General features: G+C 37.9%; 1 protein-coding gene across 2 annotated transcripts; it reads right to left on the bottom strand.

Moving 5' to 3' along the window:
- Nucleotides 1–242: 242 nt before the first annotated feature.
- Cyp4x1 (cytochrome P450 family 4 subfamily X member 1) lies at nt 243–27,432 on the bottom strand. 2 transcript variants are annotated; one of them, XM_026410671.2, is made up of 12 exons: nt 27,226–27,432; nt 22,988–23,129; nt 20,926–20,970; nt 19,214–19,341; nt 17,071–17,198; nt 16,832–16,986; nt 9,986–10,092; nt 9,219–9,409; nt 4,051–4,184; nt 2,716–2,780; nt 1,219–1,301; nt 243–715 (listed from the first exon to the last, which is right to left on the bottom strand). In XM_026410671.2, exons 1-12 carry the CDS (start codon nt 27,400–27,402, stop codon nt 541–543), a joined length of 1,530 nt encoding a protein of 509 aa, XP_026266456.2. In that variant the 5' UTR covers nt 27,403–27,432; the 3' UTR covers nt 243–540. The 2 variants fall into 2 exon arrangements, with proteins under 2 accessions (XP_026266456.2, XP_026266457.2); XM_026410672.2 differs by lacking the exon at nt 20,926–20,970 and having other exon boundaries at nt 27,226–27,238.

The raw sequence follows: 27,432 nt of genomic DNA, 5'->3' as shown, positions 1-27,432 counted from the left end.
GACTTTTATTAAGTGAGAAAAGCAAGAACAATATTGATATGAACCCATTGGTAAGAATACATTCCTATGTGTATATATGTGAAATATATAGGAAAAAATATGAAATAATACATACCAAATTATTCTTTTTTTTTTTTAAAGGTGGTAGGATTGGTCAGGGCATTCAGTATGGGCAAGGTAAAATGAAATTTTTAATTTATTCTACATGCTTTTCTAATGTTGAATTTCTTTTACAGCAAATATTTATATATTCATCTATCATGTAATTCTAAAAACTTTTTAAAAAAACAACAGAATATGTTTGGAAGTCACTTAGCAAAGTGCTTGGTATATAGTATTAATGATAGTTGGAATCACACAAACAAACAGTGTTAGGAGTTACCTGGAAATGTCCTTAGGGAATGTGCAGCTCTACAGATATCCCTTAATCCATCTATCTCCAACCCTCTTACCGCATGTTGATTCCTCTCTATTTGCTTGAACCATTAACTGTAAATGTGACTTAAAAACAAAGTATATTAAGTCATTGTACTTGTGGATCTAGCACTCAGGGAATTTCTTCAGGTGCAAATGGATTCCATGCTTGGGTTTGAGGATAATGTGGTTTGAGAAGACAGGAGGCCTGGTGAGGTCTGGAGTCACTTTGAAGTGGAGCAGAATCAAGGCAATGGCCACCTTTAACTCCAGCATGGCAAACTGCTCCCCGATGCAGTTCCTGAAGACACAGAGGAAGAGAAAGTAGTGCTTGGAGCAATGATATTCCTCCTGACTCTAATAAATTTCTAGAATCACAAGTCTAAAGTTTATAGCAAAGTAACATTTTCACATTAAATGTCACTGAAACTTGGACTCTAGCCTTATGTTGTTCCCTGTAAGAAGATGGATGGGAGGCTCCAACATGATGTCCTCCCTACATAAGATGGCAGTTGGAATTACCTGTTTCTTCTGCATTGATGATGGACTCCATGGAGTCCATGAGCAATAGTTTACATTGTATGATCTCTTTCTGAGGCATGGCTACATAAGATGTGAAGATAATCGTGATATCCTTTGTGAAACTCACTGATCCTTTCAGAGTTGTTTTTTTTTTTTTAAACCAAGATCTGCCTTATGAGACAATGAGGTTCCATGGAAGAATTTATAGACCTGAGGGTCTAAAGGAAGTGACTCCTAACTGAACATTTTTGTATATTTTCAGCAACTTCATATTGTCCTCACCTTGGTCCAGATGAGAATGGTAAGAAGGCATAAGGGTGTCTCTGATCAGAATTCTCCTTTGTAAATCTCAATGGGTCAAAGATCTGCAATAAGAAGACAACCCCACAACCATCCCCAAAACAATATTAACATATTTCTTAAAGTTACCACATACTGCTCAACAGAAACAATGTAAACCTCATATGCAATTTAAAATGCCTTGGTAGGCACCTTTTAAAAAGATGAAATTACTCTTTAGAGTAGAATTTATTTAACCCCCAAATTCTATTGTTCCAAAATATAATTAGTATAAATAATTATTAAGGAAATACTTCACATTGTTTTTGTACTACGTCTTTAAAGTACATATCTCAATCCTGATTAGCCACGTTCAAGTGTGCAGTAGCTCAGTGTAGGCTAGGAGCTGCTTCCCTCACAATACACCTCTAGACCTGCAGACTTTGGCTACTAATTGACTTGTCTGCCAGTCAGAGTAAAGGGGAAGCAAAAATATGACAAGTGGCATTATTCTTACTTTGGAAGTGAGAGTGCACTCATGTAGAAGTCAAAGCCACATAATTCCATAGTTATTAATTACCAGGACAGGTAGACCAGGTTAGAGCTGAAACCCTGCTGGCATATGTAAAGATAGGACTGGTACTTGAGTACTTGAGTTTCAAAAATATTGAATCAAGGAACTCAATGCTGCAACACATCTCTTCTTTGCCTGTCTAGATCCTCTTTCTCTCTCTCTATTTCCCAGACTATTCTGGGCCCCAGGAAGCTGACACACGTGGTTTTCCATTGGGTTTGGACAATAATAGACACTGATAACGGCTCTGGAGAGTGGGAGGATGGAGTTCCCTGTATTTACTCCCTGGCTCCTCTCTGCCTGCTGCCTCAGCTTGGCTGCATCTCTACCACAGCTCCTATCTGATGGCCTTTCCCCTTGAAGTTCATTCTCTCCAGGTTCTGTAACCCTCCCTCCTGGGTATCATCAGGCCTAGAAGAGATAAACACTTCTGGCAGATGTCTGTTCTAATGTGCTTTTCCTAAACCCTGCCCACATCCTCATAATAGTTCCTTACAACACATTCAAATCACCCAACTTGAGCGTGTCATTGATTTTCTGCTAGGATCTCTATTGTTCCGTCCCGCAAAAGAGAGACGGAGTTTCCTGAATAACTCTATTGTCAGGCCTCAGTCTTGGAGATATCTAAATAAATGCTTGGTGGAGCTTTACAGGGAAATGGCTAAAATAGAAATTGCAGCAATTTAGAGCAGTCTGTGTGACATTATGTCAATCTGTTCATTCAAAGCAAAGGTAAAGCAGGAGTGGGGAAAGACGGTAAGTTCCCATTAGTGGTCAAGTTCTATTCATTTTGGAGTTTTATGTCTATTTTTTGATTGCTTTCAGCTATTTGCTTAAACTGTAGAGCCATGTTCATGCTCAGCTGCCCCCCAATAAATTGGGTAGCGTTTGTACTCTGAAGAATGTCTGTTGGAAGAGAGTCATACCTTTGGGCTTTTCCAGACAGCAGGATTGTGATGAAGACCCCAGATACTGAGAACCACGGTGATTCCTGAGGCAGGAGGGACATAAAGAAGAATACAGGAGAAAGAACAAACTGGACTACTGCTATACTGTTCCTCTGAAAGACTTTTATTCTGGGAGGAGAGCTAGCTCCTGGCAGAGCTGTGTGGCAGAGCTGATGCCACCAGAGAGGGACACAGGGGAAGAGGAGACTTGGATTTATACCCTAGTTTTCAGGGCAATGATTTACTTAATTCATGATTTTATTCTAGAGAGCTCTTGGTGTCATATCAAAGTGCTAAACTATGCTTATGTTTTTTTCCACATTTGGAAATTACTTAAATGTCTGTAAATGAAATATGTTGCACCCACTAGCAACAACTTGGGTATGTTAAGAACAGAACTATAATTGTATCATGCAGATCCAGTGGCCAATTTTTGTTGATGCAGTTCAGACATGGAAAATGGGGAATTTTGGCAAATATTCATATAGTTTGGGGATAAAAAAGACAAAGGAGAATTTGAGACTTATTTTGTTACTAGAAATAATTCTGGTAAATTAATTCTGGATCTATCAAACAAGTTACAGGACAGGTTGTCGGTGTTTTCCACAAGCAATCCCGTTGACTAGCTTCCTAAGGCAGTTAGTGGGGCACTAAAGCAGACAGTGAAAGAATGTCTTGGTGATCCCACTGCATCTTATATGCCCGGCCCAGAAGTCTAAGCTTGGAGTATGGGGCCTCTGCATGAATTTTAGCTTTGCTTATATCAGTTAATCTCGTCTGTACATTGGGGTTCTCCCAGGTTATTGGTGACATCAAAAGTATTTTAATTTTTTTTAAAAAAACTGTAAAACACTGTAGAAGTCAAATTCCAAGGGGTGAAAATGAGAAAATGTTTAAAGGCCCTATGTATATTAAGTGTTTCAAACTTAGGGTGATATTATGATGATGAGGCAAAAAGTAAATCCCTCTGGGTCTCTCAGAATAAGATAATGATGCTCATCTCCCATGAAGTCTCATCTGGGTCTCAAATTCAGCCCTAACAAATATTATCTTAGAAACAACACCTTACAATGGGAGAAAGCCTGGGCTGGATTCTGGAAATGTAGGTTATGAGCTTAGCTTTGCAGTAACTGGCTGCGTGCCTTGGGAGAGTCACTGAAACTGAAATCTGATCAAGGAATTATCCTCTGAGCTATTGATAGATGCCTAACCATAAGCCAGAGGCCCTGAGGGTAGAAACCCACCAATCATTGTCATTGTGGTCCCCAAGATCCCATGGTCTCTAGGAACTGCTTAGGAAAAGAATACAAAGACCTGCAGGCAAGGAGCGTCCATCTGGGAAGGTAAGGGGCTTGCTGAGTTCTCTGGAAATGGACGGGACTGGAGGAATCAATCGGAACATCTCCTTGATGCACATTGTGGTGTATGACATCTCACCCAGCTGGTCCCTGTGAGGACGAGGGAGGGAGGGAAGGGTCTCAGACTTCAGATCTGGTTGTAAATAATGATATTTTCCTATCTTTTGTTTGTTCCGAATACACACTACTCTCAGGTTAAAGTTATTTGTCAAAGGTTTATGTATAAGATCATTAAAATGGGACTTTCCACCTCAGGATCAGGTGAGGTCCCAGAGGTAGAGGAAAAAAAAGAGGGGCCACATACCCTCATTATATAATGAGGTGTTCATCTAACAGCAAAAGGCTTGCCAAGGAGATTTCTGAAAACCAATTTTGCAACCCTTAGCTCATCATATTGGCCATTTGGTAATGTGAAATTCTAGTTTTAGTTTTGAACATTTTCCCTAAGCTTAGGATAAAAAAAAAAAGAGTAATTCTTCTTACCCTGGCAAGAATGTATAAGGAATAACTAAGGAATGAGGAGAAAAGGCTAGAGAAGTTTAATAGAGAAAAAAAAAATCCTTTAAAGAGAATTGTTGGAATACTGGAGTGCCATGGAGAATGGAAGAGGGTGCTGGCCCATCTCCAACACACAAAGGGAAGCTTCACTAGGGCAACTAGTGTCTGACGAGTGCCCCCTGGAGTTTGGGGAGCACCACAGGACTGATAAGAGAGGCTCAGAATGGACAGAGAGGCAGGGGAGAGCAGCTGCACAGTAGAAATGTGCCAATGTGTCCTATGGACCAACAAACCGAGCAGAGGGAGGGAGAGAGAGCTCCAGATTCAGCTGGAGAAAGGCTCTGCCCAGGACCAGAATTCCCTGGGAATCATGGAGTCTCCAAGAGACCCACAGATGTGAGAGAAAGGGAAGCATTAAATATCCACCAACCCCCCTGAACAGATCACGGTAGTTACAGACCTTTTCCCCTTCTTTTCTCCCCAGCCCCAATCATTCCTGGAAGAGTCAGAAAGAGCAGCTTCCAGGTAGGGGAGGAGCTGATCAATAAGGACAAGACAGCAAAAAAGTCCTCACTCTCTGTTGGCTTCCAGGCCCAAAGAAGTGCCAAACTGGGATGGAGGGAGATGCTCCAAGAGGATGAGCATTTGAAGGTCTCACTATTATATGGGGCTGGACAGTTCAATCATGGACATGAGACTACTCTTGTGATTTAAATGGATGAGACCTCTATGTGATCTCAGGATTCTGTCCTGGAGATGAAAGAACTTGCTCAATAGAGCAAGTCTGAAGTGTCAGCAGAAGAATAAAGTTGTATTTTTAATTTGCATTCTAGTTAGTCAGTTTGGTTCAAAAGTAATAACTGCATATATATTTAGTCTATTCACTTTATTGTATTTGTATTTTCTTTTCTTTTTTAAAGTATATTTTTAGTTGTCAATGGACCTTTATTTTATTTATTTATATATGGTGCTGAAAATCAAACCCTGTGCCTCACACATGCTAAGCAAGCACTCTGCTACTGAGCTACAACCCCAGCCCGTATTTTCTTTTCTTATTACTTACTGTGAATGCAGAATTTGTCCATTTGGTAATATGAAATTTTAGTTTTGAACTCTTTCCTTAAGGATAAAAAAAATAATTCTTACACTGGCACTTTATATAATTAAGAATTAAAAATTTGCCCACCTCAATCATGGTGCAAAAAAAAAAATAGGAAAGAATTTTAATCCAACATAGAAATGGTCTGACAAGGAGCCAAATGGAAAAACTTGGACAACTATCCAGCTTTCCCAGAAATTGCTTTTTGCAGAATGATTGCAGCACCTGTTTAGAGGAAATATAAATTCTCAGAATACCACATCCCAATGTCATTACTATAAATACATGTGACAGTAAAAAAAGACATTTTGTTCTTTGTAATATTTTTGCCCTTTGTCTCATTAAAATAAATGACAATTAACAGATCATCTAGACTTTGTTTTCTCAGCCAGCAGAGAGTTACTTACTCTTTTCCCATTTAGGCCAAACAAGAATGAGAAAGGGTGATATTTTAGTTGTGTAGGTATTTACCCTAGTGAAGGTTAAAATATCTAAGGCATGTTGGAAAGTGATATTCACTGTTATCACATCAATGAATAAATAAAGAATGATTACTCAGCAGGATAGGAGAATAGGAAGTTCCCACAGCCATTCACAGGTAAAAGTGCTTTGTGAAAAGTACTACCTTATCTGATGACCGCCATAAAGTTTACTAATCAAAACAGCATGGCACCTTCTCAAAAACCAACAGAACAGGTTAAAGAGCCCAGAAATATATCCACATATTTATGGATAACTATTCTTCAGCAAAGATGCCAGGAACACACTGTGGAGAAATGGCAGAAATGGTATTGAGAAAACCAGATGTGCACATGCAGAAGAATAAAATTAGAACTTTATCTCACCCCATATAAAAAAATCAACTCAAAATGGATTAAAGACTTAAATTTAAAATCTGAAACTATAAGACTACTAAAAAAACAAAAGGGAGAAGCTTCTTGACATGTCTTGACAGCATTTTTTTTAACATATAGTTTTCTAAACACAGACAACAAAAGCAAAATCAGACAAATGAGTTTGCATCAACCAAAAAGCTTATGCATAACAAAGGAAACAATCAACAAGGTGAAGAGACAGCCTAAAAACTGGGAGACAAGATTTACAAACCATATATATGATAAGGGAATAATATCCAAAATGTATAATAACTGACACAATTCAGTCTCAAGAAAACAAATAATCCAATTAAAAATGGGCAAAGAACCTGAATACACTATTTCTCAAAGATATACAAATGGCCACAGGCATACAAAAAACATGTTCACCATCACTAATCATCAGAGAAATGCAAATTAAAACCACAATGAGATATCACCTAACCATGTTAGAATGGCTATAATAAAATAAAAAAGAAAGATAAACATTGGTGGGGATGTGGAGAAAAGGGAACATTTGTACACTATCAGTGGCGATGAAAATTAATGCAGTCCTATAGGAAGAAGTATGAAAGTTCCATTAAAAATTGCAAATAGAATGACCATATGATCCAAAAATATCATTTCCAGATATATATCAAAAGGAAGCAAAATCAGTATGTCAAAGAGACATTTGCATTCCCATCTTCATTGCAGCATTATTCACAATAACCCAGATATGGAGTCAACCTAAGTGTCCATCATCAGATGAATGGATAGAGAAAATGTGGCATACATACACAACAGGAAACCATCTAGCTCTTAAAAAGAAGGAAATCTTGGGCTGGGGTTGTAGCTCAGTGGTAGAGTGCTTGCCTTGCATGTGGAAGGCATTGGGTTCAATCCTTAGCACTACATGAAAACAAAATAAATGTATTGTGTCATCTACAACTAAAAGTATATTAAAAAAGAAGGAAATGTTATCATTTGCAAAAACATGGAAAAACTTGGAGGACATTATGCTAAGTGAAATAAAACAGGCACAGAAAGACAAAGACCATATGATCTCAATCACGTGAGGAATCTGAAGAAGTTGAATTCCTAGAAGCAGAGAGTAGAATGGTGCTTCAGGGGTCTGAGGACTAGGAGATACTAGTCAAAGGATACAAAACTTTGGTTAGATAGGAGAAATAAATTCAGGAGATACATTGCACATCATGCAATTCTATGGTAGCATTGCAAGTACAACATACAATTTGTTGTATACTTGAAAACTGCTAAGTGGATAGGTTTGAAATGTCTCATCACCAAAAATAAGTATGTAAGTTAATAGATATACCCACTGATTGATTTAGTTATCCCACAAGTTATACAAGTATCAAAACATCACAAGCATATTTGTCAGTTAAAAATAAAAATGAGCTGGATGAGGTGGTGCATGTCTGTAATCCCAGTAGCTTGGGAGGATGAGCCAGGAGGAAGGTGAGTTCAAAGCCAGCTTCAGCAAAAGTGAGGCACTAAGCAACTCAGCGAGACCCTGTCTCTTAATAAAACACAAAAAATAAGGCTGGGGATGTGCTCAGAGGTTGAGTGCCCCCTAGTTCAATCCCCACCCCACCCCACCCCACCCCCGGCAAAAAATAAAAATGACTGCCCAATTTTGTATTTTATGCTATATAAATTAAGCTTTTAATTTGTGTTAAGAAATCATTATAATTCCTTATAAAATGATAGCTCTGCTATACCTTTATAACTTCAAATTTTGCTTTACAAATATTTCAATTGAGCTAATCTTCTCATATGAAATACAATATTTGTTTTCCTAGTCATGTGGCTCAGTGACCCTTAGAATTTCTATCTTTCTGCTCCTTTTCACCAGGCAGGATGAAGGGTGTGATTTATGTCAGAAACATGTTGTTTCTTTGCAAACAGCATATTTGAGGAGCAAATCCATAAGATGGACTTTATTAATAACAAGATACGCTTAAACCTAGCAAAGTAGAGTTGAAGTGTTCCATGTGGTTAACTTCTACTCATTCTAAGGAAATCACTTTGAGCCCCCATGCCAGGCTAGGTGCCTGTCTTCTAAGTCTTTCTGGTGGCTAGCACATATCTCTATCATTGTCCTTATCACGCTATATTTCAATTTGTCCCATGGAGGTCTGTGTCCGCATTAGACAGTGAGCTCGCTGAGGGCAGAGCCCACATCACATCTCCCTACTGAATACCAGGTTCAAAGTCCAAAGTCACCTCGAGGAATGAAACTGATGACAAGGGGATGGTTGAGAGTGTCCACAATGAGCCTTAAATGATGCAGCTGTTCATTCAGCTCTCTCAGGAGTTCCACTTGGGCCCAACCATTCAAACTCTAAATGCTAGCCTCCGGTCAGGTCCTCATTTCCAATGTGCCAGAGATTAGGTGAAAGAAAGAAATGGGTCATTTTATACACCACTGAATAGAAAAGCAATGACAATTTCTGGATGAATGAACTTTTGCAAAAGACAAGGCACTTACTTGGGGCTTTCTTGAGAAAGAACAGAGAAACAGCCTACCTCTTCTGCTTCCACATGCACATATCATGAGTCACTGTCATTATTAAGGAACCAGGGCAAAAATACCCCAGAATCCCAGGGAGAGAACTAGAATGAAATGATTAGAGAGGTAGATCTTACCAGGTGATGGAAGATCCGTCCCCTAGGATGCTCCTGATCTCTTCCCGGCATCTCTCCTGATGCTCAGGGTTCAGAGCCAGGCAGTAGAGGAGCCAGGAGAGGCTCACGGCCGAGGTGTCATGCCCAGCCAACATGAACGTGTTCACCTCGGACCGCAGGTCAGCATTGGAGAAGCTGTCTTCATTTTCAGCCTAGAATGTACAGTAGAGATGTTTTAATGAGATGCGAGTTTACAGATCTTTGGAGACCCAATTAAAATTAATGGCTCTAGGGGAAAACTTAGAGATATAAAAAAGTTTCAATTTTAATTCAGTTCAACAAATATATTCTATGAGTGACATCTCATTCAGAGCATAAAGGAGAACCAACATTAGATAGGAAAAGCAGACTGCAAAGTGCTTTCCACTCATCAGACCCAAGGAATTCTCTTCAGACTCCCAGATCTAACCAGACTTTCCAGTGCCAACTCCTTCTCTTTTTACATGCTTACTCATGTGACCCATTTTCCTTTGATTCCCTTTAAACTCCATATACCTATATAATCCCCAATCCTGTCAAATACATAATTTAGTCTTCAATGACTATGTCTAGTGACAGTTGCAGAATTCTATCCTTACCCCAACCTTCATGGAGCCAACCTCTCAATTCAAAGTACTGTTAAATTTATTGGATCAGCTTTGCTTTTTTCCCCACCCCATCCCCTCTTATCCACCTACACACATAGTTAACTGGATGATTAATTAGGCTAAGATATTTGGAAGATTTACCTGGGCAGAAATGATAATATCCAGGAAATCCTGGTACTTTGTCTTTTGAGTGTTATCCTGCTTCATTCCAGCCTTGAGGGTTTTTTTTCTGTCCTGGATTACCTTTTCTGGGTAGAATAATATCTCCCCATTACCAAAGTGGCAGCAAAGTCAATCAAAGTCAAGTAAATTATAAAGTAAGTCAGGGCCCATGAATAACTTCAGATTTTGCTGGCTTTTCAGAGACCAGACTGGGTACATTACATTTAAGTTGATTTAATTTTCACAGATGATTTATTTTTCCATCAAATGGACAACTTTTGATCAAAGTTCCAAAGTAAAATACAACAAACCAAAGACATAGTTTATATCAGTAGGCAAGCAATATAATTAAGATAATTTCAAATTTAGATTCAAATGATCAATCATTCTTTTTTTCCTCTGAAATATCATCTTCATGAAAATTATCCGATGAAATAGAAGATAGGCAAAACAATGGAAAAATGACCAAGAATAAACAAAAAACCCCCCACCTCCAACACATGCTTGTTTGAAGGGACCAAAAGGAAAACCACAAAAACATATGGAACATAAAAATATTTGACATTAAAGACAGAGGAAAAAAAATCCTCAGAGACTTCTGACAAAAAGATTAAATGAGTTTTAGGGAAGAGAAAATTGGGCTAGCTCAAACTTGAGACAAACAGTAAAGAAATCAAGACAATAGTAGAACATTTCCAAGAAACTCAAGGAAACAAAGTATGAGATAAATATTTTATATGTAGACAAACTGTCCTTACAGTATCAAGGCTATAGGAAAAAACTTGTTTTAAACATGGAAGAACTCAGGGAATGCTGTGCTCATGAACCCATTCTGAGGAATCTACAGAGATGACCACTTCATTAAAAGAGCAGTTGGTTGCTCAACTATGTCAATATACTTGAAGTCACTGAAGTGTACACTTGCAAAAGGTTAAGATGGCAAATGCTAAATTATATACATTTTACCACAATACAAAAACTGGCAAGCTAGACCTCTTAGAACAGTAAAAGGTTAAATAAAGAAAAGTAGGAGACTAAGGATTCTACAAAGGAAATAAATACTATGGTAGCCTCAGAACAAAAACATAAACATCTTTATACTCCATGTATGTATAATATGTCAAAATATTCTCTTCTGTCCTGGGTATCTAAAAAGAACAAATAAAAAATTAAAAAATATAAACAACTTAAATATCAAAGGCAATATATTTAAAAAGACCAAAGATGACATGCTGTATAAAGAAACTATATAGTGGATTGAATAATGTCTCCCCCAAATTCATATCTACTAAGAGCTGTGAAGGAGGCCTTATTTCAAAAATATAGTCTTTGTGGAAGCAATCAAGTTATGATAAAGTTGTATTGGATTAGAGTAGGACCTACCTCAATGACTTGTATTATTAAAAGAAGAGAGGAATTTGGAAACAGAGAGAAATCAACCATTTGAAGACAGGCAGAAATAATAGTGATGCATTTGCAAGCTGAGGAATGCCAAGGATCATCAGCAGACACTAGGAGGTAGAAGGAGAAGGCAAGAGCCTTCTCTAGAGCCTTCCCAAGGAAACATGGCCCTGCCAATACTTTGTAGTTGTAGCCTCCAGAACTGTGATAGAGAAAAAGTCTGTTCTAAACATCTGTTCTAGTTTGTGATCATTTGTTATGACAACTTTAATAAGTAAATACAGTAATTATACCATAATACACACAGTAATGATAACATAATTATATGACAGCACTGTGACCATGTATAACAATCATTTCAATGAATGAGAATGAGAATGATTTGCTTACTGAAATAAAAAGATTTTAAAACTGGCTCATAAAATAAAATGCAACTATGTGCTGCATAGAAGAAACATACCTAAAGTAATTCTGAATGGCTAAATATAAAAGGATAGGTGAGATTATACCAGACAATCAGAAATGACAAGGAAGCAGGGTTGTAATCTTGATATTGGACAAAGTAGAATTTGAACAAAACTTATTAAAACAAGATTCATTTTTTAGTACTAAAAGTCATGATATCACAAGACAATCGATAAGAAGATATATACTTCAAGTAACAGACCTTTTACCTTGGGCTTGCAGGGTTGGGTTCACCTCCCTCAGCTGGGGAGTCAGGGCTGAGGTTGTAAAATGCTTTGTACTTTACTCAGAGTTGCCTTTCCTCTGTTTCTATGCATTTTAGGCTTTCTGTTACTCATTTATTGATTCCTGGAGTTTCTCTTCTTTCTCTCCTTGGAATAGTTTCCCCTTTGTTGCCTTCACTCTTGTGACTTGCCAAATTCCTCAAAGGGTTCTTCTACTAGGCCATTTTGTCTCATGCCCATCAGAACCAACTCTTTTATTACCTAAATAATCTATAATTACAACTCCCATCAGGCAGCACAAAGGTAAATCTGCCTGCATATGTTTAAGTCAAAGGCCTCCAGCATAATAGGAAAATAACTTTTATTTGCAGAAATATTTTTGAGTTACAATTGACTATTTCCTGCTACTCACATATATTTTAAAACTCAAATAAAATGGAAAGTAATGTAACAAAATCGACTGAAATAGAAACAGAAAAACAATTTACTTTCATAGAAGAAATGGATAAAAATATGAAGGTGCTACCTACCTTTACACACACACACACACACACACACACACACACACACGGAGAAGGAGGAAAGAAACAGAAATATTTGAAGCAATAAATGACTGAGAACTTTCCAAAATTAATAACACCAAATCACAGATTCAAGGAACTCAGAGAATGCCATATAGGATGATATAAAAATACACATATGCACAGCATATTCAAACTGCACAAAACATACAGGAAATCATTAAAGAAAACACAGGAAAAACACCTTATTTATAGAGGACCAAGCATAAGAATCACATTGGACTTCTTGTTAGAAACTAGGCAAGCAAAAAGAAAGTGTAGTGAAATGTTTGAAGTGTTGAAAGAAAAAAAAAATCCCATTAACCTAGAATTTTGTACCCAGAGAAATCATCTTTAAAAATTAAGGAGAACTTTCTAAGACATATAAAATTGAGTAAATTTGTTACAGTAGAAATATTTTGTAAGAAATGTTAAAAAGAAGTTCTTCAGCAAGAAGGAAAATGATACAGACCAGAAGTTCAGATCTGCACAAAGAAAGGAGCGTTAGGGGATAAGTGAAGGTAAAATGTAGGTCTTTTGATTTTCCTATTTTTAACTGAGCTAACAGATTACAGTTTGTCTCAAGTAATTTCAGCAACAATATACTTAATGATTATATTTTCCAGATAAGTGGAATAAATGGCAAGTAATGCTATAGAGGGACAGGAGGGAGAAATCGGGAATACTCAGCCAGAAAGTGCTTGCACTACCAGTGAAGTAGTGTAGTGTTACTGGAAAGTAGACTTGGATTAACTGTAGATATGTATGGCCACTGACAAAAGCAAGATGTATGATTGATATGCTGACAGAGTGGAAAAAAATTGAGTCATAGAAAACACTGAATTAAAAACTACATAAGGTGGGCTGGGGTTGTGGCTCAGTGGTAGGGAGCTTACTTGGCATGTTTGGGGCACTGGGTTTGATCCTCAGCACCACATTAAAAAAATAAATAAATGTAAAAAAAAGAACTTTATTAAAATCCCATAAAAGGTAGGAAAAGAATGGAAGACCAAAGAACAAAAACAGTGAGTAGAAAGCAGTAATCAATCTGGTAGCTACTAATCCAACTATATATATCATTTATCTCTTTTAAGCACCAGTGATCTAAATGTACCAATTGAAAGATGGACTGTCAGAGTACATAAAAATGAGACACAGCATGTTGTCTATAAGAAACTTACCTTAAATATAAAGATACCTACAGATTAAAAGTAAAGAAATGAAGAAAGGTAAACCATAATAAATAAGCAAACGAAGGCTGGAGTATTTATATTCATTCCAGGCAGAATAAACTTCAGAGCAAGGAAAGGCAACAGATAAAGAAGGTATTTTATAATGATAACGAGGTTAATTCTCTAAGAGCACATCAAAAATCCTTAATGTGTATGCATAACAACAAGCATCCAAATACAAGAGGCAAAAACTGATAGAATATTTGGATACTTCACTGTCTCTCTATTATAAATCCAGTGTAGAAAAATCAGGAAGCACACAGTTAAAACCAACAATACCATCTATCAACTGAATCTAATTGACATATGTGGAATACTTCACCCAATAAAGAAACAACCCAGATGAAATGGACTAAATCCTTGAAAGATAAAATCTTCAAAAAACTCACATGAGAGACAGATTAAAAGAGTTCTGTATCCACGAAAGAAATTAAATCAATCATTAAGAACCTTCCAGAACAGGAAAAAAAAAAAAACAGGCCCAGATAATCTCACTAGTGAACTTTACCAAACATTTAAGGAAGAAATCAAATGAATTCTATACAGTGTCTTCCATAAAATAGAAGTAGAATACTTTAACTCATTTTATGAAGCCAGCATTACCTTCATACCTAAATAAGACAGAGATATTACAAGAAAACCACAGACTGATATCTCTCATGAACATAGATGCAAAAATTCAACAAAAGTGGTATTTAGGGGCTGGGGATGTGGCTCAAGCCGTAGCGCGCTCGCCTGGCATGCGTGCGGCCCGGGTTCGATCCTCAGCACCACATACCAACAAAGATGTTGTGTCCGCCGAGAACTAAAAAATAAATAAATAAATATTAAAAAAAAAAAAGTGGTATTTACTCCAGGTGGGCAAGGCTGGTTCAATATTTGAAAATCAATCAATGTAACTTATTGATTAACAGCGTAAAGAAGAAAGAGTACAATTAATCAGTAAATACAGAAAAGCCATTTGTCAAAATTTAACACTTATTCATGTTTAAAAGAAATCCCAGCAAATTGGGAACAGAAGGAAAACTTCCTCACCTTGACAAAGAATATCTACAAAACCCCTAAGTGTTCATCACAGATAATGATGAGAAACTTGATATTTTCAATAAAGTCAGGAATAAAGCAATGAGGTCTTCTCTCACCACTCCTATTCAACATCTTACTGGAAATCCTTGCTGATACAATAAGACAAAGTAATATAAAGTATACAGATTAGGAAAGAATAAACAGAACTATGATTATCCACAGATGTTATGATAGTAGAAAAATCTCCAAGATTCAACAAAAAAACACCTGAAACTAGTAAGTAATTATGACAAGGTTGTAGGATATGAAGTTAATAAATAGAAGTGATTTTTTATATACTACCAACAAACATTTGGCATTTGAAATTAAAAACAGAATATTATGTACATTAGTTCTGAAAAACATAATACTTCGTATAAATGTAACAAAAGATGTGCAAATCCATTATGAGGAATGCTTTAAAAACCTGAAGAAAAAAATAAAATTTATCTAGATAAATGAAAAAATATTCCATGTATGTATATAGATAGGAAGACTCAATATTGTCAAGATGTCACTTCTTCCCTACTTGATTTTTAGATTCAACATACACACAATTAAAATCCCCAGAAGGTTATTTAAAAAAATTTTTTTGGAGGTACCAGGGATTGAACTTGGGGCACTCAACCACTAAGCCACACCCCAGCCCTATTTTGTATTTTATTTAGAGACAGGGTCTCACAGAGTTCTCAGCACCTCCATAAGTTGCTGAGACTGCCTTGAACTTGCAATCCTCTTGCGTCAGCATCCCAAGTTACTGGGACTATGGCATGCACAACTGAAAATGTTTTGTTTTTAAAGTTTTCAACAACCTGGACACTTAATATTTTCTCTAATACTTTTGATTTTGTTTTTTCATCATAATTATACATAATGAAAATGTAAAGAATCATCAAAGTCATACGTAGTTGTCCTCAAATCCACTCCTGTTTACTCCAATGAACCATATAAAAGTTAATATTTTCTGTGATCCATGATGCAAAAACATTTGAGGACTATTACTATAAAGATGTAATGCCCACTTGTATCTTAAATTGTTTCTAACCTGCTTCACTGAATGTTCTCCTTATAGTATCTATGTGTATATGTAAGTGTGAATATGCATGTATTGGTGAGTCTTGAAAGTTTCCTGGGGGCAAAGATATTGTAACTATACTTTATATTTAATATTTATCCAGTGCCAGGTACCATCCTAAACCTTTTACATGTATTAGCACACTCATCATCACCAGAAACCTATGAGATAGGTTTATTTTTAAATCACCATTTTTCAGATGACTTTGAAACAAAGCAGTAACTGTCCAAAGTCATGCTGCTAGTTAATGATGGAGTTCATGAAGGATAGACTTCCGGGTGAGTATTCTCTATTATGATACTTATGAAAAGTAATGTTGAATTGCTTAAAAATTTATTCTATTTTAATTTTTGAGTTTACACTTTGCTAACATAAACATATTTTTTAATCAAGCTTCTTTTGGTGCATTTCCATGTCTACTCTTTCTCCCATCCATTCCTACATTGCATGAGTACTTTTAACTTATAATTATTACTGCAATAACTGCACAAAACCTATATGTTCTATATGTTTCGAAATCTTAAGAGTCCACTTATTATGTTTGTATTAATAACTGTACAAAATAAAAATTGCATAACATAATGAGAAGTCCTGAGAAGACTAATTACTACTATGGATGTAGCAAACTCTTCTAAAGGACTCAAATTGTATTTAATTTGAGCATTGTCCATATAAAAGCTCCATTAAGAACAATAATTTTTTTCTGTTCACACTGAGGCTTATCCCTCTTGATAGCCACAATACAATTAATGATGATATATGGACTTGGGCAAATCAAATCCAAGAAATACCCATGTATTTACCTGTGTGTTGATGTAGCACTTTGCTTAACTCTTGGAAGAGGTGGCCATTAGGGCTGAATTTGAAAATTACGTCATGGTGGTGCCAGAAATTGTACATGCGATAAAATATAATTTTGCCGAGTTCAACCGTTGCTTTTACATAAGGATCAAGGGAGCTAGAAAATAAAGTTAGGACACTGTGTCAATAATTGACTTAGATAATGATGAACAAATATCTGTTTTGCTCTCTTGTCACTGACCCATTTATCTGGCAGTTGGTCTCTTGGCTGAAAGCACATTTCATGATTATGTCCAGGGCCATCAAGTTGATGTGTTCAAAAACCTCCACAGCTGTGTCCTGAGTGCTGCAAATCTTCTCCCACTTATCCTGGCAGAGGAGGTCAAGATCAACATCATTACTATCATCAAAATGCCTTCATTTGCAGTCTCCTCCCTGACCTTGCCCTTATAACATAAGAGACACAATTTTGACCCCTCAGGAACCAAAGTTAAGAAAGCAAATGAGCCATGTGCTTATATTGGGCTTGAAGAAGAAAAATATGCATCTAGCTGAGTGATAAAAAAACATGTAATAAATTGCATATCTGGTAAATGGTCCTTCAGGTATTACTATTTCCACATGGATCAGAGTTCTGTAGAATAGGCATCGCTAGTGCAGGCCCCATAAGTACAAAGGGTTTCATTCCTTCACTTTCAGTTCCCAACTTGCTAGACACCCTGCCACTACTCTCAACCACCTTAACGGTACTTAAAAGATACTTGCAACATTTTCAAAAACATTTTATATTCAGAAACTGGGCTAGAGAGAAACTGGGCAGTGGAGTAGTTGCAGGGAACTGGCTCCCAGCCAGGTGCAACCTGTGCCCACCTGAATTCCCCCCACAAAGAGACCTATTCACATGGCTTGAAATGCTTTGCCTGACTTTCCTGAACTGGCACAGAGTCCCCAGTTGTAAATGTAATTGTCAATATAAATTTTCTTTGTGAAAAATGCAAATAAATGAAAATGTTTAAGCTCAAGTCAACCTGCATTTGTTGAGCATCTACAAGTGCTAAGCTAGTTCCCAAGGACTAGGAGTCTGAATAAAAGGTAGAGTTTGAAAACCTTATACCAAAGTGTCAATTGTTTAGTCAGTTTAGCTTGCATCTGAATTAGCTACTTTAAAAAATATTTTAATTAATTTCCATTAGTTGAATCTATTAATGGGGCTCAATGTGATATTTCAACACATGTATACAGTGTGCACAATGAGCACAAATGTTACGTTTAGAAGAGATGAGAGCATGAGCAGTCTTTGAAGTTCAGTGCACTCTGGAACCGTTCTGCAGGGAGAGGAAGTATGAGAGGAACTCCTGGAAATGGACTGAGAAACAGGAAAAGCAGAAATAGCTCCTAGAAATGGAGGTTGAAATTGTGTTGGTTGCTGAGCAGCACCAGAGTTGGAAGAGGGTGCCCTCTTCCCTCTCTAACTCTGTCCCTGGTAGTCTCTGGATCTCTGCCTCATGACCTCACCAATGACTTCACCACCATCCAGGCAGGGGTTAAATGGGATTCTGTGAACTTGGCTGAGAAGTCAGTAGAGGAATAGGAAACAGTGATTCCTTGGGAACAGAAATGATTTTGGAGATGATGGTGAAGGGAATTTGGCTTTTTGGTGTTTGAAGTATTTACGATGAAACTGTATTAATGAATTATTCATCCAATTAAAAGAAATACAATTTAAAAATTAAAAGCTTTTTAAAAGTAGAGCTTGGGCACAGCTAACTATAAATCAGAAACGATCCCAGGAATGCTCCTCTGCAAAGACCTCCTCCTTTGGGGTGTAGATCATCTCATAGTGATCCTTCACTATCTACAAGGGGAACTTCATATCTGGATTTCAATGAAGACATTTAATCCTCTGCTTAGTTCTTTATGGCCCTCATACAAATCCATTCCAACCTACAAACCTTTGTTCATGCTGACCAGCTCCATCTAAAACTTTCTCAATCATATTATCTACATATACACACATCTAATTTATATTTCATGGTAAATTTTAGTCTCTCTGGAATCAGAAGCTGCCATAGCTGGTCTTGGCTTTCTTACTTGTCACCTACAGCACTTACTGCATGAATATCACTACTTGGTACTTGGTGTATTGCTATAGAATCTCAGAATATATCTAAGTCAGAAGACTAGATCTTTTCATCATTATTTTAATCACCCAAAGAAAATAGCAAAAGCTTACACAAACATCTATTTTTCAGTGGGTACTTATACATGGATTAATTTCAGAAATTGACTTTTGATTTTCACTATCCATGAAATGTATGCCTAATACAATTCCAGTTAGAAGCCCCTTGCAATGCAACAGAGCTTCACTTCCCCACCCTACTTACCAACATCATGTTCACAGAATGGGCCATCATATCGACATATGTTTTCAGGATATCACAATGGAATCCAGGAGTCAGTAGTCGACGATGCTGGAACCACTTGGGCCCATCTAGATTCAAGAGTCCTTTTCCTTGAGAAATAAAAGACATAAATCCATGACACTTATTAGATCAGAGAAAAAGGAAAGATAAAGAATAGCATGGAGTGAAATAGTGGAATATCAAAGAAGGGCTCAGAGGTTAAGATGGTAGTGAGTATTGTTGCTTATATCTGGGATGGATGAATTTAACATCCTGAGTTTCAAAGTCTGATAAGTTTCAAAGTCTGATGAAATGAGAGTGGTAATACTAAAATCACTATGTAGTAATTGAGGAAGTTGATTAAACTTTCTGAGGCTTATTTTTTTTCAATAATAAATTTTGATAATAAATACCAATCTTACTGTGTCATGCAGATTCTATGGAGATGTATAATAAGATACAAAACCTAGTCCTGCCCTAGCTCACAGTAGAAACACAACAAATATCCATCTCCTTTCCACTGTAAACCAATTCATAAATGAGTGAAATACAAATTCACTAGGAACTCTATTCCCAGATACCACCCTCTTGAGCCCTGGTCTATGAATGACACCCATGTAAACACTTATCAAGGCCAATACCTCACCATAATCTATTGCCAGAGTGTTCATTAAGGATTTATTTTTAAAAGGACCTGAAAGTCTGAATGACACTATTCATTGAGTGCTTAAAATATGCCAGGCTCATGATGCATGGTCTGGCTCTGGTACAATGTTGGGCATTACATAAAGTGCTAGAAATACACATTAATTTGTCTCATAACAGCTATAACAGTGATTCTTATCCTCATTTTCAAAGATGAGGAAACTAAGGCATAGAGAGATTAAATCACTTCCTTAAAATCACATTCAATTAGTCTACTGGTATGGGGGGCAGGATTCAAATCTAAGGGGATCTGGATTCAAAGCCTAGATTCTTTCATTTAATTCTTTCCTGGTCTAGCACACGCATCGATTATATGACTAAACAGCTTAATTTATCTGCTCATAGAATATTGCCAAACTGTACTTCAGAATAAAATTTATTGATTTGCATATGAAAATAAGAGAACTACAAAAAAAAAAGAAAAAAAAATCCAAGGAAGCAAGAGAGACCAAAGGAGTCTCTCAGAGTAGGAATGGTGAAGCTACAATTTTAATGAAAGAGAAGGTAATGTAGGTTAGATACACAAAAACAAAATATAGATATTCTGATTTAGTTTAAATTTATGTCTTGTTTGGAATATATTATATCATTTTCAGTTGCTTCATTCATATTAGCAATGTCATGGATTAAAAAAGCTTTATTAATATGAAGTGCTTAAAACAGTTCTTGGAATGCACATAGTCAATGAACGTTGGCTAAAACAAACAATAAAAATGTGATGTCTCTATTAAAACAAAAAAGAAATTGAGGAGACAGGTTCATCCCTATGATGCCTTGAAAATGGGACTTGGAGGAGAGAAATGGATAAGAAGGCTTTCCAGAAAGTTCTGAGTTGACCTTCAAGTTCCCCTGTGACCTTCCCCTAGATAACTCCCAGTATATATCAACCTCACTCTTGATACTTTTGAGGTCAGATTTGAGTCTCTGAAATGCTCTACCATGCAAAGGGGACTTAGTGGGAAAGCGGGTACAGGTTGGCACATACATACCAAGACACGGAGTCATGAACCTGTATGGGTACTGGGACTTGGGGTCTGCAGAGTCAAGCAGAGGAAACAAACAAAAGACAGCATTAGAGGGGAGCACTCATTCACTCATTACCAGTTAGTGAAGTTTTTTTTTTTTTTCCATTTGCTTGTGTTCACAAGGAGCAAATGGGAGCCCTGGGAGGAGGGGGAAACACAGGTCTTGGTTCAGTGTCAGAGAATAGCAAGTCCCGGGAGACACATAGATACCCAAACCCAGATTCTTCCCTCATTTTCACTTCTACCAACAGAAACAGTGGTTGCCAGAGGATTGCCACATTTCCAGAACTAGAGTAGCACAACATATATCCTTTGTGAAAGGTATATTAAATATGAGACACACCAGCAGTCACCATAGAGTGAGACACGAACGCCCCCTGTTGCTCTTGTGACACTGACATGGAGTTTCTTAAGAGTTGAACTTGAGACAAATCAGAGGAGGGGGATGGGAAACCTGGAGACTTTCAGGGAAAGGCTCTTTTCTTTTATGAGGTTTTACTAAGGATGAGGAATATGAAGAACAGATTAGAATATGAGACACTTGTTTTGCAAAGTTGACAGAGCAAACACTGGCCATGTTAATTCTGTGCTATGCATAATTCACGGTGGAGGCCTTGAAAAGGGGTGGGTAGAGGAGGCAGCTGATTCATGGCCCCCAAAAGAACATAGCTGAGTACATACATAAAGGTTAAAAAAAATTGGATCATAATCAGGAGGTTGGGCTGGTAACGGAAAGATATAGGTCCAGAATTATGTATTGAGCCTACAGAGGCAGGGATACTTCTGACTTCCCCTGGAGGCTTATGTTCAGGACAGATGAGAGTGGGGAGTATTGATGAAAGGGAAGTCACAAAAATGAGAGGGGCAAAGGCCAGTCTGGTAATGACAGCTCAGCTTTAAAGGACTCTGGAGTTGGGAACTAGACTAGGGACCGAGAAGGACATAAGGAGTTCACTTGGTCAGAGTCCTGTCCCCTCTCCACACTTGCTCCAGGGGATCATAAAGACCCAGTACTCCCTTTCCTCTGAATGGAGCCTCTGCTGCCAAGGCTAATATCCAAAGCCTTCGCAGTATACTGGGCCCATAGGCCCTGGATTGGCCTATTTTAATCCCCAGCAAGCAGCAGAAAGAAGAGCTAGAAGCACACTTCCTGAGGACCCCTTTCCATCCCTGGGTGCCCTGGTGCCCCTGGCCTCCCACCTTGGCCTAGAGGAGCAACACGTGAAGAATTGGTTTAGGGTACAGCAGTGTTCATACCGGTACTGGGAACCAGGCTGTCACCGCTTTGAATTCTACCCCTACCGGCCCTCGAAGCCCTCGTGTTCATGCTGGGCACACTCAACCTGGGCAAGCCCAACCTGGGCAAGCCCCTCCTGGTCTGGCTTGTCTTGTACATGCCCATCTGCCAAAGACGCCCACTTCCCCAGCCCAAGAAGCCCCAGAAGCTTCTCCATTCAGAGCCAGGCCTGTGGGAACCTTCCAGAGAGTACCCAGGAGAGTGTCCCAGCAGCAGCCTTTCCTGGGGAGCCCCATGGCTGGGGCCTCGGGGTATATGGCAAGCAACTAGAAGCTGCCTTGAAGAGACTTGCACATGACCTTCAAGACGTCCTTGAAGACGAACACAAATGGGGTCCAAGAGATTTCTGAATGGATAGGGGTTCTGCACCTGCCACATTCCACAGGTCTCACAGGTCCTCATTCTGGCCACTATTCCATCTAATTGTTGTCCCCATCTGTCATTTGAGTCACTTGGGAGTGTGTCTGGGTCTCTAGGAGTGGAATGGGGTTTCTGGGTGTATTCCCTTCGTCCTTCCCCCTACCCTGCAGGTGGACACTCAGTATTATGAGGCTGTGACCACCTGCTGGCTTGTGTCCTAATCATGGTTTTCCCTCATGAATAAAATCCCTTGTTTTTTTGTTTTTTTTTAAAGACCCAGTACTAATCTCTGCTTCAGTTCCTGCTTGTGGGTCATGTCCATCTCACTCCTAGGAGGATTAGGTCCTTGAGATTTGCCCCTTGTCTTACCTGTTCTGCTCAGAAATGTCTTTGCATAGTCTGGGTCATAGATAAAGAAAAATGCCTGAAAGGGCCCAACCCAACAAGGGAAGGCACAAGGATACTTTTCAACAGTCTCCTCAAGCTTCTCCATTTTATCTTCCTGAAGAAACTGCAGGGAAGAAAAGAAGAAAAAGAAAAAATAAAGTAAAGGAAATTAGAGAACTGGCTGGACTTGTCCTGTCTCAATAACTTCCTTAACAGGACTGCAAAACTCAGGAAATAATACCAAGGACTAACAAATGTTATGGCATCAATCTGAAAAGCTTCTGTACAGCAAAAGAAATAAGTGTGTGAAGAGAGAAACTATAGAATGGGAGAAAATCTTTGTCAGTTATTCTTCTGACAGGGGATAAATATCTAGAATATATAAAGAATTCAAAAAATCTAACACCTCCTGAAAAAAACCAAGTAATCCAGTTAATAGACAAATGAAGGAAACATATTCCTCAAAAATCAGAAATAACAATGGACAAGAAATATCTGAAAAAATGCTTGACATCTTCGAAACTTTATTGTAATTTCATCTCACTTCCATTAGAACTGCAATAATAATAATTGCTGGTGAGGAAGTGGCAAAAAAGAACACTTACATTTTGTTGGTGGGAGTGTAAATTAATATGTACACTAAGGAAATTATTATGGAGGCTCCTCAAAAGACTAGAAATAGACCCACCATATGACCCAGCTATTCCACTGCTTGATATTTATCCAAAATAATTAAAGTAGCATACTATAGCTACACATAGAAATAAGTGCACATAGATACCATATATGTACATATGTATTCCAATTTTTTTGAGCATTATAGTTATACATGGTAGTTGTGTTCATTTTGACAAAATCATACAAGCATGGTATTTGATTTACTCCAGTTCAATCCTTGTTTCCCCCACTTTCCCTCCCATCCTCCCTTTCTCTATTTTCCTTGTTTATTTATTTTTGATTGTTTGCTTTCTATCTTTCTATCTAATATATATATATATTTATATATATATATATACTTTTATATATACTATACTTGAAATTCACTGTGGTATATTTATACATGCACAGAGCATGACTTTGTTAAGTTTATTCTGCTTTTCCTCTCCTTTCCAGTCCTTCTTCCCTCCATCTCAATGTCCTTCTTCTTCTCCACTGATCTTCCCCATATCCTTATGATAGCTGATCCTTCCTTTTCCCCCTTATGGTGTTCTAGCTTCCCTATGTGAAAGAAAACATTTGACCTTTGATTTTCTGAATCTGGCTTATTTCACTTAGCATGATGTTCTCTAATTCTATACATTTACTGGCAAATGCCATGATTTCATTCTTTTTTTATGGCTGAGTAAAACGTGTGTGTATGTGTGTGTATCACATTTTCTTAATCCATTCGTCTATTGACAGCATCTGGACAGGTTCCATAATTTGGCTATTGTGAACTGTGTTGCTATAAACATTGATGTGGCTGTATCACTATAGTATGCTGATTTTAGTTCTTTTGGATTAAATACTAAGAATTGGGATAGCTGGGTTATATGGTAGTTCCATTCCTAGTTTTTTGAGGAGTCTCCATACTGCTTTTCAGCGTGGTTGTATTAATTTGCAGTCCTACCAACAATTGCATACTTACATTTATAGCATTGCAATTCACAACAGCCAAGTTAGGGAAGAAGCCTTAGTGTCCATCAATGGACAAGTGAATAAAGAACATGATATAGATACACAATGGAGTTACTCAGCCATGAGGTAAGATAAAATAATGTCACTTATAAGAAGGAACTAGAGAACATTATGTTAAGTAAAATAAGCCAGACTCAGGAAGTCAAGGGCCATATGTTTTTTTTTTTTTTTCCTCACATGTGGAAGCTAGAGAGAGAGGAAAAAAAAGGGGAGGGGGTGAGGTTGGAGTGGAGAGGAAATCTTATAAAAATAGGAGGAAGACCCTTAGGGTAGAAGAAAGGGATCAGGCAGAGGGAGGTACTATGGAATGAAATTGATCAAATTTCGGGCATGTATAAACATATCACTATGAATCCCACTATTACATATGATTGTAATGCAGTAATAAAAAATTAAAGGAAAAGAAAAAGGAGTTGGGAGGGGATAGAAGAGGAAGAAAAGGAGAGAAGGTGACTATATGAGATGATGGATATGCTAATTTGTTTGACTATATTAATCTCCTTACTATTCTTATGCGTATCCAGATAAATATATTAAAACATCATTTTATTAACCTTAAACATATACAATTAAAACCTGAAACAAACTAATCAGAAAATTATTAGCATTTTCAATAGTCATCTTGAAAGGTAGAGACAATGAAATAATGCCTTCAAAATTCTGAGAATAAACAATTTTTTTCTTTTTTTCTTCTGGTACCAGGGATTGAACCCAGGGGGCCAAGCCACATCCCCAGCCCTTTTCTATATTTTATTTAGAGACAGGGTCTTGTTGATTGCTTAGGGCCTTGCTAAGTTGCTAAGGTTGGCTTTGAACTCATGATCCTTCTGCCTCATCCTCTGCAGCTGCTAGGATTACAGGTGTGAGCCACCCCCCTGGCTTGGGAATAACCAATTTCTTTCTTTCTTTCTTTCTTTTTTTTTTTTTAAGTTGTAGATAGACACAATGCCTTTATTTTACTTTCAAGTGGTCTGTGGATAGAACCCAGTGCCTCACACATGCTAGGCATGCGCTCTGCCACTGAGCTACAACGCCAGCCTTGAGAGTAAATAATTTCTAAAGAATTCTATACCTAGCCAAACTTAATTCCATTCATGTTTGAAATTAGAATGTTTATGGCCATTTAACAGCTCAAAAAATCCTTCACTCATTCCCAAGAATCAAACCATAAAAATGATGAAATAAATAGGAAACAAAAGAAGCCATACTGTCCAGGAGACATGAGATGTGACACAGGACAGCATCAACAGGAGGTCCTGGAACAACAGCTATGTACCAGGCCTAACTGGATTGGAGGGGGAGGAGAGGGCTGTGGGAGAAATACCTCCAGAAAAGCATTTGGCTTGATAGATTATTTGGCATATTTTAATATTTGAAAATACTGAGATGTGTGTGATAGCCCTATTAAAGCTATTTCCACAAAAAGCATAACAGATATTGAAAATTTAAGCACATGGGAAACTGAGGAAGTTAGCTATACTATAGGGGAGGGAGCTGTAGTAGAAAAGGGTCAAAATCAGCCTGGACCATTTAGATCAGCAGTAAATAGGATTCACATAACCAAAATAATATAGAACACCAAAGAAAGAAACTGAAGAAGACATTAGAAGATGAAAACACTACATGCCCCACCCATCCTTTTAAGATTCTGCACAGCCCTTCACAGACATTCTTTCCTCTCCTAGGAATTCTCCAAGACTATGAGCCTCCACTGAAGCACTCTCTACTTTGTATTTTCTTTCTTTTTTTAAAATTAGTTGTTCAAAACATTACAAAGTTCTTGACATATCGTATTTCATACATTTGATTCAAGCGGATTATGAACTCCCATTTTTACCCTATATACATAATGCAGGTTCACATCGGTTACACATCCACTTTTTTTCTACTTTGTATTTTCATTTCTTTTGGTGGCCTAAGTCTGTACCTGACTTGGGCCCCTTGAAGGTAGGGACCCATTTTGTTTTTTGTAATTCTAGTATCTATCACACAAATGCCACTCAAAATTGGTTGAATTTAAAAAAAAAATCAGGACTGGGAGCAGATTTAGAGAACAGGAGAGACCAAAAAGCAACAGTCTCCCTCTTTATTTGATTGATTGATTTCAATCAATCATATTTCTTGAGAGGTTGGCTGGGATAGCTCCCTGCTTCACAAGAATCTTGGGAAAAGAAAGTTAATTTTCTTTGGTTAGAATGGACTGTAGGGTGCCAACAATTGTGTTTAGTGTTGCACATTTTATGCAATTAATAAGTATTGTTTATAATAACATACTATTTTAAACAATATATGTGGAAGGCATTTTATAATATGGTACATATATCCATAGAATCTCCCTCCCGACCCCCCACTGTTTCTTCTCTAGTGACCTTTCCCTGTGGGGCTGCTGGAAGTCTCTAGACTAATGAAAAGGTGCTGAGTGTCAAGGCTGAGCTGGGGGGTCCGTGCAGGACCGAGGGTCTGGAGATAGGAAAAGCAGCAGACGCCTCGCCGTCCGCAGGCTGTCTCTGGCACCCGCCCATGACCCCTTCCCTTCCATCTACCTTCTGGTGCCCGTAGAACCAGTGGGTGGGAGGCGCCGGGAAGGCGCGGAGGTCCCGCAGCAGTCGCTGCCTTCGTAGGTAGAGTTTGATGGCCTGCAGGAGTCCCAGGGCCAGGCAGAACACGAACGCCAGGTATAAAGGCCGCGCCCATCGCGTTTCCAGCCAGGAGGCCTCCATCGCTCTGCGCACGCCAGACACACTAGCAGA

Source organism: Urocitellus parryii, chromosome 11 (assembly GCF_045843805.1).
Source record: "Urocitellus parryii isolate mUroPar1 chromosome 11, mUroPar1.hap1, whole genome shotgun sequence".
NCBI lineage: Eukaryota > Metazoa > Chordata > Mammalia > Rodentia > Sciuridae > Urocitellus > Urocitellus parryii.
Note: the sequence above shows the minus strand (reverse complement) of the source record. Positions and strands in the feature narration are given on the sequence as shown.